General features: G+C 45.6%; 1 protein-coding gene across 1 annotated transcript in view; it reads left to right on the forward strand.

Annotated features, from left to right (window-relative positions):
• The window catches only part of LOC136628983 (zinc finger protein 585A-like), a 211,254-nt gene that overhangs the window by 156,869 nt on the left and 41,430 nt on the right, over nucleotides 1–12,955 (forward strand). Inside the window, exon 7 of the mRNA XM_066605068.1 lies at nucleotides 11,923–12,681. Coding sequence (XP_066461165.1) covers nucleotides 11,923–12,681 — 759 coding nt within the window. The remainder of the gene's footprint in view (nucleotides 1–11,922; nucleotides 12,682–12,955) is intronic.

Raw genomic sequence — 12,955 nt, forward strand, 5'->3', positions numbered from 1 at the left:
ATGTAGTCTCCTCTGTATAAGAATAGTAAGAGCTACCGTCTGGAAGACCAGTTCCCTCTGACCACGAGTGTTAGGGAAATTTCTGCGTACAGTACCAATCAGGCCCACCCCAATGCCCCGCTGCCGGCGGTAAAGAAGAGACACCAGACACGGAGGTCTGGTATAGTTCCTCACACGGGGACATAACTGCGCACTTTATTACAGATTACATGGGGTCTCATAACCTTTGGTCACATCATTAGGAATGGGTAATGGTCTCATTGGCTCAAATTCACCGCATAACCATATATGTAAAGTCCGCATTTCCGCCTGAGACAGTGATAATCATATACGTAGTTGAACAGTCGTTATCTAGATACGGCGCTTCTGGGAAAACAGCCAAGCACACGGCCTTCGTATCCGGTTCTTCCTTGCGGTGTTTAAGATACATTTTGTCTTCGCCTTGCAAAGCCTTTGGAATATCTGATGTAAGGCGACGTATTACGTTTTTCTCATTTTAGCATTGAATAGAACTTGCATACAGGTATAAAAGCATAAAAATATATGCCAATATATACATATACCCTCACACGAGGATGTAGACTCCTCTGTAGAAGAACAGTAAGAGCTTACCGGCTGAAGGACCAGATCCCTCTGACCACCAGGTTGTTGACTCCCCTGTGTAAGAATAGTTAGTCCTAGCAGCTGAAGGACCAGATCTCTTTGACAACCAGGATATAGACTCCTCTGTATAAGAATATTAAGTCCTAGCAGCTGAAGGAGCAGATCCCTCTGACAACCAGGATGTAGACTCCTCTGTAGAAGAATAGTAAGTCATAGTGACTGAAGGACCAGATTCCTCTGACCAGAAGGATGTAGACTCCTCTGTATAAGAATAGTAAGTCCGTGCTGCTGAAGGAGCAGATTCTTCTGACCACCAGGTTGTTGACTCCACTGTGTAAGAATAGTTAGTCCTAGCGGCTAAAGAACCAGATTCCTCTGACCACCAGGATATAGACTCCTCTGTATAAGAATAGTAAGTGCTAGGGGCTGAAGGACCAGATCCCTCTGACCGCCAGGATGTAGCCTCCTCTGTATAAGAATAGTAAGTCCTAGCGGCTGAAGGACCAGATCCCTCTCACCACCAGGATGTAGCCTCCTCTGCATAAGAATAGTAAGTCCTAGCGGCTGAAGGACCAGATCCCTCTTACCACCAGTTTGTGGACTCCTCTGTATAAGAATAGTAAGTCTTAGTAGATGAAGGACGAGATCCCTCTGATCACCAGGGTGTAGAAGATGCAATTCTTTGCAGGGCAGGCGTGGGGCTGGAGGGCGCCCCCTGCAGGTTATTTTGGTGGTCATTTGTATGACCTTCAGTATGTTTTCCATCTGTCATCAGGAATGTATTAGCCGTTCCTCGCTAGTGATATTTGTTATCTCTGTGACGGCAGCGTGTAACGGGTTTCACTATAGAAGCGGTCGGCCTACTTTCTGCTGCAGATTGGGCCCAGACGGGATAGGGCGGTGTGACCTTTTTTTTTTTAAACTCGTTTTATTGAAAATTAAGTAGCATAAGGAACATACAGTCATAGACAGGTGCAGCACATAAATAGTACATAACCTTGTATAGTTAGATTGGTAGGGAGGTTCAGTCACTTTGATACATCAAAAATAACTATTTAATGCTTTCAAGTTAGATCAGATAAGCAGACCAAATCTCTGAGGCTACAGGTCCCGCTCCAGAATGTGCATCCACTAGGGGGTACTCCGGAGCTCCAGAATAGATGAAGACATTAATTGTGGTGAATATAACGAGAGGGGGGAATCACACCACAGACCCCACACTTTATCAAATTTCCCAGGACACTTACGTCCCTTGTAGACTATACAATTATATGGCACGACCGAATTGACCAGCTTCCTCCACATTGAGAGTGAGGGGTTCTTACGATCCATCCACTGCAGTGCAATAGTTTTTCTAGCAAGGAACAAAGATTCCCACAGAAAAATCTTTTTATGGTGTTGCTAGCTTTCTTCATCTAATATTCCAAATAAACAGATCTCTGGGCTTGGTGGAATAGGGACTTCCACAAGTTCAGAGAGGAAACCTGTGACCTCCCCCCAGAAACTTTCACTAACAGGACACTCCCACATCATATGCCAAAAATCTGAATAGTTGCAGGAACACCTAATGCACTTTGTAGACTGTACTCTGCCCATTTTGTACAATCTTGCTGGAGTGAGATAACACTGATATACTATATACAGCTGGATCATTTTGTTATTGGCTGCTGGGGATACATATAGAGGAGATTCCAAAAGCTCTTGGAATGTATCGTCTGTTAGAGTCGGTATCTGTGTCCTCCATTTTACTAGGGCAGAGGGTATATCCTGAGAGGCTCGTATTGAGATAAGATGGGAGTATAGTGCCGATATGAGTCCCTTAGGGCCCTAGGAGCAAAGGATGCCTATTAAGGGGTAATGAGAAATAGCAGGTCTGGGCGGTGGGAACTGCGCCTGCAAAGCGTGTCTGATCTGGAGAAATCTATAGAAATGGTAGCGGGGTAGCTCGTATTTGTTCTGTAATTGCTCAAATGAAGACAGGGTGTTCTGTGGATAGAGGTCTGCCAGGGTCCGGATGCCATATTGTTCCCAAACCTGGGCATCTTCCAATCGGAGTAATTCCGGGAGCCCAGGATTATGCAAAAGGGGAGTGTCAGCTATTATGTCCATAAAACGGCCAATTGACTTGGCCTGCCGCCAGACCTGAGATGCTGGCCTATGAATTGGTAACATTTTGCCTGTTAGGGTAGAAGGAGATTCCAGCAGGGGCCACAATCTAGGGATTTTTAGGTAATGTGCTAGATGCGCCTCAGAGTTGGGGAGCGGGTCATCACTTAGCCAGCGTCTCAAGTGAATTAGCTGACTGGCCACATAGTACAGGAACAGATCTGGCAGGGCAGCGCCCGCGTCTTGCTTCGGCCTTTGAAGCGTCGAGATTCGTAATTTGGGGCGGGAGTTTCCCCATATAAAGGAAGACATCAAGGACTGCATGGATTTAAAGAAGCGAGATGGGAAATGTACCGACACGTGCTGCATTATATATAGGCACTTTGGTAATACTATCAGTTTGATAAGGTTAATGCGCCCCGCCACTGAAAGCGGCAAGGAGCCCCATATTTTAAACTTGGACCTGAATAGATCTATAAGGGGGTATACATTTAGCTCTAGGGACCTTCCCACATCATTGTTTATCTGTAACCCCAGGTATTTAAACTGATTGGAGATCTGGAGGCCGCAGAGTGAGTCGATATCTGCCAAACAGCTTCCCCCGGAAACAGGCATCAGGGCTAATTTAGTCCAGTTGATTTGAAGGCCCGAAAAGTCACCAAGTATATTAATGAGATTTATCACATGGGGCAGGGTTGACTAAGGGTCCGCCAAGAAAAGCAAGAGATCATCGGCATATAAAGCCACCCGGTCTTCCCTGTCTCCTACTGTGACACCCCTGTATAACTGGGTTTCTCGTAGCAACATAGCTAGCGGTTCAATGGCCAGAGCAAATAGTATGGGGGATAGGGGACACCCCTGTCTAGTTCCTCTATGTAATTGGAAATAGGGAGAGCAGGACCCATTAATGGAAATAGCTACTAGGGGGGATTTGTACAGAAGAGTGATCCAACGAATGAAGGTCTCACCGAAACCGAATCTCTGTAAAACCTGAAAAAGAAAGGGCCATTCAATTGAATCGAATGCCTTTTCCGCATCTAAGGAGGCCAAGGCCCAATCCTCTCCTCCGGCCGCCCCCACCTGCGTCACCACTTGGGCCCTCCGTAAGTTGTCTCTGGTGGACTTCCCGGGCATAAACCCTGTTTGATCCGGCTGGATTAAATCCAGTATTATGGTATTGAGTCGATTAGCCAGCATTTTAGCAAGAAGTTTGTAATCAGTTTTAAGTAGGGAAACCGGCCTGTAAGAACCACAGTCTAGGGGGTCTTTATCCGGTTTTAGAATTAGTACTATTGTTGCTTCGTAGAACGAGAGAGGAAGATCTCCCTTCTCATAGGCCGCATTATATATAGCAAGTTATGTAGGGACCAGTATGTCTTGGTATTTGGCATACACCTCGATTGGGATGCCATCAGGGCCTGGTGATCTGCCACTGAAGATGCCCGAAAGCGCCTCCGTTAATTCGGTCAGAGTAAAGAGCGCATCTATAAATGCTTGTTGGTCCTGTGTGAGTGTCGGGAATGTAGGTTTATTTAGAAAATCGTTCAGGGTGTCTTGAGAATGGTGGAATTTGGTGTTGTACAACTCAGTGTAGAACTGTTGAAATCGCATCCCAATCTGATCCCCGTCAATAAGGACTTCTCCTGTATCAGATTTGACACGTAATATAGAGGGGGATGCTGAATTCTGATGGACTAGCAGAGCCAGCAAGCTGCGGGATTGATTACCTTGTTCATAGTATTTATGCTTAGCAAAGAAAGTGGACCTACGGGCCTTCTCCTGCAGATATAGGAGGTATTGTCTTCCTTGACTCAACCACCTTGTTCTATTATCATCTGAGGGGTCTGCAAAATAAGTTGCCTCCAATTTGGAGTATTCAGATACCATCTCCTGCTCGCATCGGGAAGTGTTACGTTTAATAAAGGATATAGAGGAGCGTAGGCAGCCTCTGAGGAAGGCCTTAAGCGTCTCCCAGAGCAGTGCCGGATCAGTGTCTGGGCTATTTATTTCCAGGAAGGTGGTGAGTTGGTCGGGAATACAATCATGTGGGTCAAATAGACTTAGCCAGAAGGGATGTATTCTCCAACCATGCCTATTAGTTTTGCCATTTGCCCTACCAAATTCAGTCCAGAGGGGAGAATGATCCGACACTCCTCTAGGGAGATACTGCACTTTGGCTACTGCTGTACAAGTATGGGCGTTACCAAAAAAGTAATCGATACGTGACAGGGAGTTGCTACCGGCTGAGTAGCATGAGAACTCCCAATCTGCTGGATGTTTAGCTCTCCAAACCTCCTGCCAGCCCACCTCCTGAGTAAATGAAGCTAGTGCTGTAGGATGTGGGATAGTAGAGACGGGCTGAGGAGTAGTAAATTTGTCTAATGTTGTGTCCAGCAACATATTAAAGTTCCCCATACAGATAACCGCAGCGTTTGGGAACTGAGCTGCGAACTGGGCAGCCTGATGAAGGATCTTCAGGTTCGCCGGCGGTGGCAGGTCGATCCCAAGGATGACGTATGGATTTGACTCAGCCCAGGCTTGAATAAAGACATATCTACCCTCAGGGTCTCTCAGGGCCCGACCAGGCTCCCATCTGAGTCGTTTGTGTACCTGGATAGATATTCCCCTCAAGTATGAAGTGTGAGTGGCGTGAATGGACCATTCGACCCATGGCTTGCGCAACCACGATATGGACTCTGGAGTCAGATGAGTCTCCTGGAGACATACTATATGTGGGTTACAGCGCTTCACTTGTGAGAATACCATAGAGCGTTTTCTGGGAGAGCCCAGTCCCCGGACGTTCGAGGATAATACAGTGAAATTAGCCATACAGATAATAATTTACATGTAATACTAGGATGACCCCTAGGTTAACAGAAGTGGACATCCGACAATGGCCCATGATTATCCAGACCTCTACATACTCCTCCCAACCGTGTATCCACATATTATACTGCACCAATCTTTGCAAAACTTGAAAGAAACTATAACTAAACATTGTAAACCGAACTTGAAGTTGCATGTGTGCCCGATTACTTAGGATTAGGAGAGCAGTGGTATTTAGTACATGCAACCTAATAAACAAAGGGGGAGAGAGTGCACCTATCAGATGGCGATATATAGGGCACAGTCTCGCAATTCGCACCAAGCATACATTCCGTGGATACCAAAAAGACATATATATAACCATTGTAATAATAATTCCCTGAGGCATGGGAGAAGTAGTCCCAAAAGTCTCTGTCATATAGTTCTGCCCAATCCACATAGGGAAGAGGAAGAAGTAAGAGGGGGGGGGGAAAGGGTTGGGGTGGGGGAGGGAAGGATAAACATAAACACAAAGTAGAGAGGGCAGACTCTCAACAGGGTTGCAACACTTATGTTACCAGTTCTTGAATTTAAACTCGAATTCCAGGGGTTCCAGGTCAACATCTGGGCATTCTCGGGAGTCTCTCTAACCAGGTCTCAGCCTCCGCAAGTGTAGAGAAGAAGATGGTGCTGTCGCCGTGAATGACACGCAGGCAGGCAGGATACATCATGGAGTACTGGATTGCAGCCTTTCGCAGCCGGCGCTTGACGTTGACAAAGGATGCCCTCATTTTTTGGAGAGCTGCTGAGAAGTCGGGAAAGATGGAGACGTTGGTGTTGTTGAATTTAAGTGTCCGTTTACATCTAGCAGCTTGTAGCGCGGCGCCTCTATCCTTGCTACTGAGTAATCGTGCCAGCATCGACTGAGGCGGGGCTCCCGGAGGGGGGTGGCAGAGAAACTCTATGGGCCCGTTCAATGGCAAAGGCCGGAGAGAAGTCTGCCCCCGGAAGAAGGTCTTTCAGCCACCCCTCCATAAATTTACATGGATTTTGTCCCTCAGCCTGCTCCGGCAGACCCAAAATACGAAGATTATTTCTTCTCAGTCTGTTCTCAAGGTCATCAGCCCATTGAGACCATAGACCGGCCATCTTCTCCAATTCGCTTAATTTAGCTGGTATTGGAGTTAGAGTATCTTCCACCTGAGAGATGCGGGCCTCAGTCTCTCCGACCCGCTCCCTAAGGTTCTGCATATCCTGTCGCAGGAGGCCAACGTCGATTTTAATTTCTTCAATTTTGCATGTTAATGAAGTAGTGGAACATTTAATGGCATCCAGCAGTTGGGCCGTAGTGTAGGCTCCGCGTCGGCAGGCAGAGGTGGGCCAGAGCCCAACGCTGAGGGTGGCTGTTTTATTGGGGCAGAGGGTGTGTGGCTACCATCATCAGGTTGTTCGTAAGCAAATTCACGCAGCCGCTCTGCTATTGGTATATTGGATTTGCGGCTTATTTTAGAGGTTCTACGGCTCCCTCGCCGGCAGGGCACCGGTGTCGATATGAGGGCCGTGTGAACTTTACTGAGGTTTGTGCGGCTTATTGGATGCCGCGATCCGGACGCTGGTAAACGTTTAGGTTAATTCTGATACCAACTCCGATAAGCTATCAGAATTGACAGCTTATCGGAGTTGGTATCAGCCGCAATAAACAGCCGGCGCTCACGCTGTATGGAGGGAGATGGCCGCGTGTTCATACATACCCCGACGCTGCAGGACGTACATGTACTACCTATAGCACTAAGGGGTTAAAGGATTCCAGCAAATGTTTTTATAAAATTTCCTATTAAATGAATTCCTAATAAAGTATTTCTAAGGTTCTCCCACATTAAATGCTGCTATTAAAAATCCTACTTGTCCCTCACAATACCGGCGCTCATCCAGCTTCATTAGCAGATATAATAGCAATTGTCGTTGGGCGGTGGGGATGAGAAATGGCTGCAGGAAGGGGTTAAAGGGAGGCTGTCCGGAGGATTCTGCTGCCCGATGTCACACATACATCCCAACACGCATGTACATTGCAGACATCTATATTGTGCGCTAAAACACTGCAGCGCTTCAGAGAAAACCCTGTAAAAAGCAGCTGAACTTGGAGATGTTGGTTTTTGTGGTTTTTACATCGGTTCATATTGTTTCCATTCAGGTCCCTACAGGACTGATTCATCAAAGATGGAGGACAACAGAAACAAGATGGCGGACAGTGTATTCAACCTCACCCTAGAGATACTCCTCCAGCTGACTGGGGAGGTGAGAGACTCTGATGATGTCACATTACATCATTCTTATCTATGGTAATAACAGATGATGTCACTGGAGAGGGTAGAGATTCTGATGATGTCACTGGAGAGGGGAGAGATTCTGATGATGTCACTGGAGAGGGGAGAGATTCTGATGATGTCACTGGAGAGGGGAGAGATTCTGATGATGTCACATTACATCATTCTCATCTATGGTAATATCAGATGATGTCACTTGAGAGGTGATGGACTCTGGAAAAGTTTGTAGTGATACTTATTAATGTCTCCCCATATACAGGATTACACAGTGGTGAAGAAGACCTCTAGCGATGGCTGTCGGGCCCCTGTGTGTGATGGATGGGGAAGACCCCTGAGCCCAACCAAGCGGCCCCCACCTCACCCCCTGATACATGAGGACATCAATGTACAGAAAATTCTAGAACTCGCCAACAAGATGATTGAGCTGCTGACTAGAGAGGTGACGCTGCAGGGAATGCTGGGACATTATACAGTAACAGCACTGGAGGCTTCTGGGTGATGACTGTATATTGTGTTGTCAGGTTCCTATAAGGTGTCAGGATGTCGCTGTCTATTTCTCCATGGAGGAGTGGGAGTATTTAGAAGGACACAAGGATCTGTACAAGGACGCCCTGATGGAGACCCCCCAGCCGCTCACATCACCAGGTAATGGATGTATTTAGGATCATAGCTGTGGAGGGGTGATGTGGGGCATGTGCCCCTGATGCTTGTAGGCAGGAAGTGGGGTGTGAGCCAGGCAGGACACTGTGCTAGTTGGATTAGTAGAGTCATTCACTGCACAGTTGTTGATTAATGACAGTGTATAATCAGAAGGCCTACATATCACCAATACACATTTAGGCCCCCGGTACATGGGCAGATTGTGTTAGAAAACGCAATCCTATGCAGACGGCCGCGATTTGTCAGCGCGAAATCACATGCGGAAAGCAAATCGTGGTATGCTCTATTTCTGTGCGGGGCTCTGCGAGCCCCGCACAGAAATGTCACTCCCCGGCTGGCGGCTCCACTCCAGCATTTGCCAGCTGGCCGGCAGTCGGCACATCAAAGAGCCGGAGCCGCGCTGGTCCCTGCAGGGGCTCGGGTCGGGTCCCGCTAAGAGAATTCTCGCAGCAGGATCCGAGCCGGTCGTCTGCAGGCGGCTTTATTAATTGCTGATATGTAAGCATCCCGGTCCTACAGTGACACTAGTCAGCGACTATATGGCGGATGACTGCTATATCAAACAGAATGTGGCTACAGAAGATCTCTGCTCCACCAGCTATAGTGCTACAGTAGCCGGCGGCGGTGCAGGGCTGGAGAGGTGCCTTGGCCCATGCTGCCCCTGTCCCCCCAACTATCCCCGCCAGCTTCTCCGCTTTATATTTAGTTCCTGCAGGATTGAAGGAGGAGGGATCTGGCATCACCGGTAAGAGCTGCTAGGTTGTATCTACAGAGTGGATATCCAGCTTGGTGGGACTTGTAATAAATTGTTGTCCGCTTTTATTGTTCTCTTAGTTTCATATTGGTTATTCGTAGAACCCCTCTAAATTGGTGAAGGGGTCACCAGTACGGCTATGGCTACATGGTGACTCTGGTCACAATACTCTTCTCATTGGGATGTAATGGCGGTCAGTACGGTTGTGTTGCAGTTTGCTGTGACCCTACAATTACATGAAGTCCAGCTAGTTTGGACCTCTTGTGATTGTCAGAGCGGGGGGCAAACTACAAGCCACAATGCATTCCCCTTCACAGAAGTCATAGATGAAAGTGGGGTCGTGGATATCACCTATCTGGGTGTCAGGAAAGCCTTTGTACAGTTTCACATAAAGATGAATCTCTGAGCTCTTATTGGCTGCAGTCCCTGTGATGTCCCATAAACCGGGCAGGACTGCAGCTGTAAATTGTCAGTCATTGATGCCTCCAACCTACCATCTGGGTTAGGGGCCATTTTATTCATCTTTGATTCGCTATTTATCTTTTATTTCTCCTAGCAGCTATTAGGCAGGCAGGGGAATGTATTTATTGTAAGGATTCTATGGAGCACAGAGTCTTAGGGGCTGTACTGATGGGCGATGAAGTTATTTATCACATATCTAATTGCGCATTATCAATTGCTCAGTGAGAGTCTAGTCTTTCATCCCCCAGTGGGTGTAATCAGCACTGAGGAGTGTGAGCTGGCAAGATCACCAGCCTCTTGTGTACCTGGCTTTATTATAAGTCTGACAGACCATTATCTCCAAGGTTTGCTCCACATTAATACCCGGAGTAGAGGACATTGATACTAATTTTTCTGTATCCCCCCAGCTGCCTGTATTTGGTATACGGGAAATAGCTGAGATCTCAGGAAAATTGTGTAATCATCTATTATTTATAGCACTGGAAAGAAAGGCACTGTGATACTAGTGCAGAGGGATAGCGGTTCCCGAGGAACTACCCTATCGGTAGAGAAACGTGTCGAACCGAGCCGACCCAATAGGAATAATTTCCTGGTTACAATTGACATTCCATCTCAAAATCAAACTCTATAGAGATTTCTGCCGCACCCGCGACCCTTACATGAGAAGTCTTGATGGTAGTGCATTTATGTAAACCATCTGTACATCTATGACTTGTATATGTGAGGTCTAGATGGTAGCAGTTTATGCTCACAGATAAGTGATTTAGTGACAGTAGCGGATTTCTGATCGGTCTGTCATCTAATCCCGTTAATTGTTCTGACTGCGGTTCTGGTTGTTGTAAGAACCTGCAGTCTGTGTTTGTAGCCAATAACATTTTAATGTATACTAATAAAGGATACATTTTAGGTATATGTCTATTCTGTGAAGGGCCTTTTCCTTTTGGTTACAATAAACTTTTTCTGCCCCAGAGAATTTATTTTGCAGCATGACCGGGAACTATGAAGTGTATAGGCTCCAGGGTCATACAAAGAAGCCATGGGGCCCCAGAGCAATACTCAGAATGCCTCCCTGCCCGGCCTAGTCCTGGTCTGAGGTGACAGAATATAGAATTACTGTATGTACCAAGCTGTCTTATAGATGAGCAGTTCTGTATTTGCTGCACACCGTGTGTTACTGACATCCGGCTTCATGGGAGATTTTATATGCGTTCTTTATGGAAAACCAGAAACTAATGTTGGTGCAGAAATGGCCGAACTCCATCTGTATGGAATATAGTATTCCTGTAGCTTGGGCTCGGAGATCTACCGGGGACAGGAGCCCTGGGCTTGTGCAGGACTCTGCTGCAAGTTACTCTTCATGACCCTTTTTCAGACCCCCCAGGACCCCCATGTTATTGATGAAAACCAGAATTAGTTACTTGTAAGTCCCGATTCACATCTGTAGTTTTTGGTGATGTTTTCTGCACTTACAATCTACTTGGTCTTTAAGTGAGCTGCAAACCAAGTGACTTCTATGAGTGAATGGTCCTCACTCACTTGCTCTGTCACGACTCGTGTTTACATGGACAGACAGATGTTTGTAATGGCTCTTTTCAGTGATTATTCTAGCCACTGTGTAAAAGCACCCTTAGATGATGATTACCTTTTTCTCCATGACTTGTTATTTGCATAGAAATGTTATAAAATATCAGGATCATTTTAAGATCTATAATATGAAAAAAATCAACTTTATTCTTGGCAGATGACGGTACCGGGAGCTCAGAGGGATGTCTGATATCTGCAGATTGTAAAGCAGAGGATTGTGGTATCACGCAAGATACATATGAAGAACCTGCCATTATCCCAGATATCTCATCAGTCCTTCACAGCAAAGATCCATCATCTGATCCTCTTATACAGGTCCCATCTTCTGATTCATCACAGACTGATAAATGTCACAGAAGGAGAAAACATCAAAGAGCTGACAGAAAGGAGAAGCCATATTCATGTTCAGAGTGTGGGAAATGTTTTGCAGTAAAATCACTCCTAGTTATACATCAGAGAATTCATACAGGAGAGAAGCCGTTTGTATGTTCAGAATGTGGGAAATGTTTTGCAGTGAAATCACGTCTTATTAGACATCAAAATAGTCACACAGCGGTGAAGCCGCTTTCTTGTTCAGATTGTGGGAAATGTTTTGCAGTGAAAGCACTCCTTGTTGATCATCAGAGAATTCACACAGGAGAGAAACCATTTTCTTGTTCAGATTGTGGGAAATATTTTACACATAAATCAGCCCTTGTTACACATCAGAGAATTCACAGAGGAGAGAAGCCATTTTCTTGTTCAGAATGTGGGAAATGTTTTACCTGGAATTCACATTTAGTTATACATCAGAGAATTCACAGAGGAGAGAAGCCATTTTCTTGTTCAGAATGTGGGAAATGTTTTACAGTGAAAACCTTCCTTGTTACACATCAGAGAATTCACACAGGAGAGAAGCCATTTGTATGTTCAGAATGTGGGAAATGTTTTACATGGAAATCAGCCCTTGTTAGACATCAAAGAATTCACACAGGAGAGAAGCCATTTACTTGTTCAGATTGTGGGAAATGTTTTGCAGTGAAATCACACCTTGTTACACATCAGAGAACTCACACAGGAGAGAAGCCGTTTTCCTGTTCAGAATGTGGGAAATGGTTTACACAGAAATCACTCCTTGTTACACATCAGAGAATTCACACAGGATCGAAGCCGTTTCCCTGTTCAGAATGTGGGAAATGTTTTACACAGAAATCAGCCCTTGTTAAACATCAGAGAAATCACACAGGAGCGAAGCCATTTACTTGTTCAGATTGTGGGAAATGTTTTGCAGGGAAATCATACCTTGTTACATATAAGAGGATTCACACAGGAGAGAAACCGTTTGTATGTTCAGAATGTGGGAAATGTTTTACTCGCAAATCACATTTACTGCGACATCAAAAAGTTCACACCAGAGAGAAGCTATTTTTTTAAACCTGTCTTGTCAAACTACAAAAAAGGTATAAAAAGTAAAGTGACATGTAATACACAAGAAAAGAGAAGCAATTCAGAGCAGTAAGTGATGAATAAGAAATGTATGTAATTACCAGTAAACATCCGTTATCCGGAAACAAATATAATCCAGATAACCCACCTTTATATCAGCCGTGTACATAGAATATTTCACACTGATACATATAACTGCGTCTCTAAACTTGTTTCTGACTGTTGATAAAAG

The sequence above is a fragment of the Eleutherodactylus coqui genome, chromosome 5 (genome assembly GCF_035609145.1).
Source record: "Eleutherodactylus coqui strain aEleCoq1 chromosome 5, aEleCoq1.hap1, whole genome shotgun sequence".
NCBI lineage: Eukaryota > Metazoa > Chordata > Amphibia > Anura > Eleutherodactylidae > Eleutherodactylus > Eleutherodactylus coqui.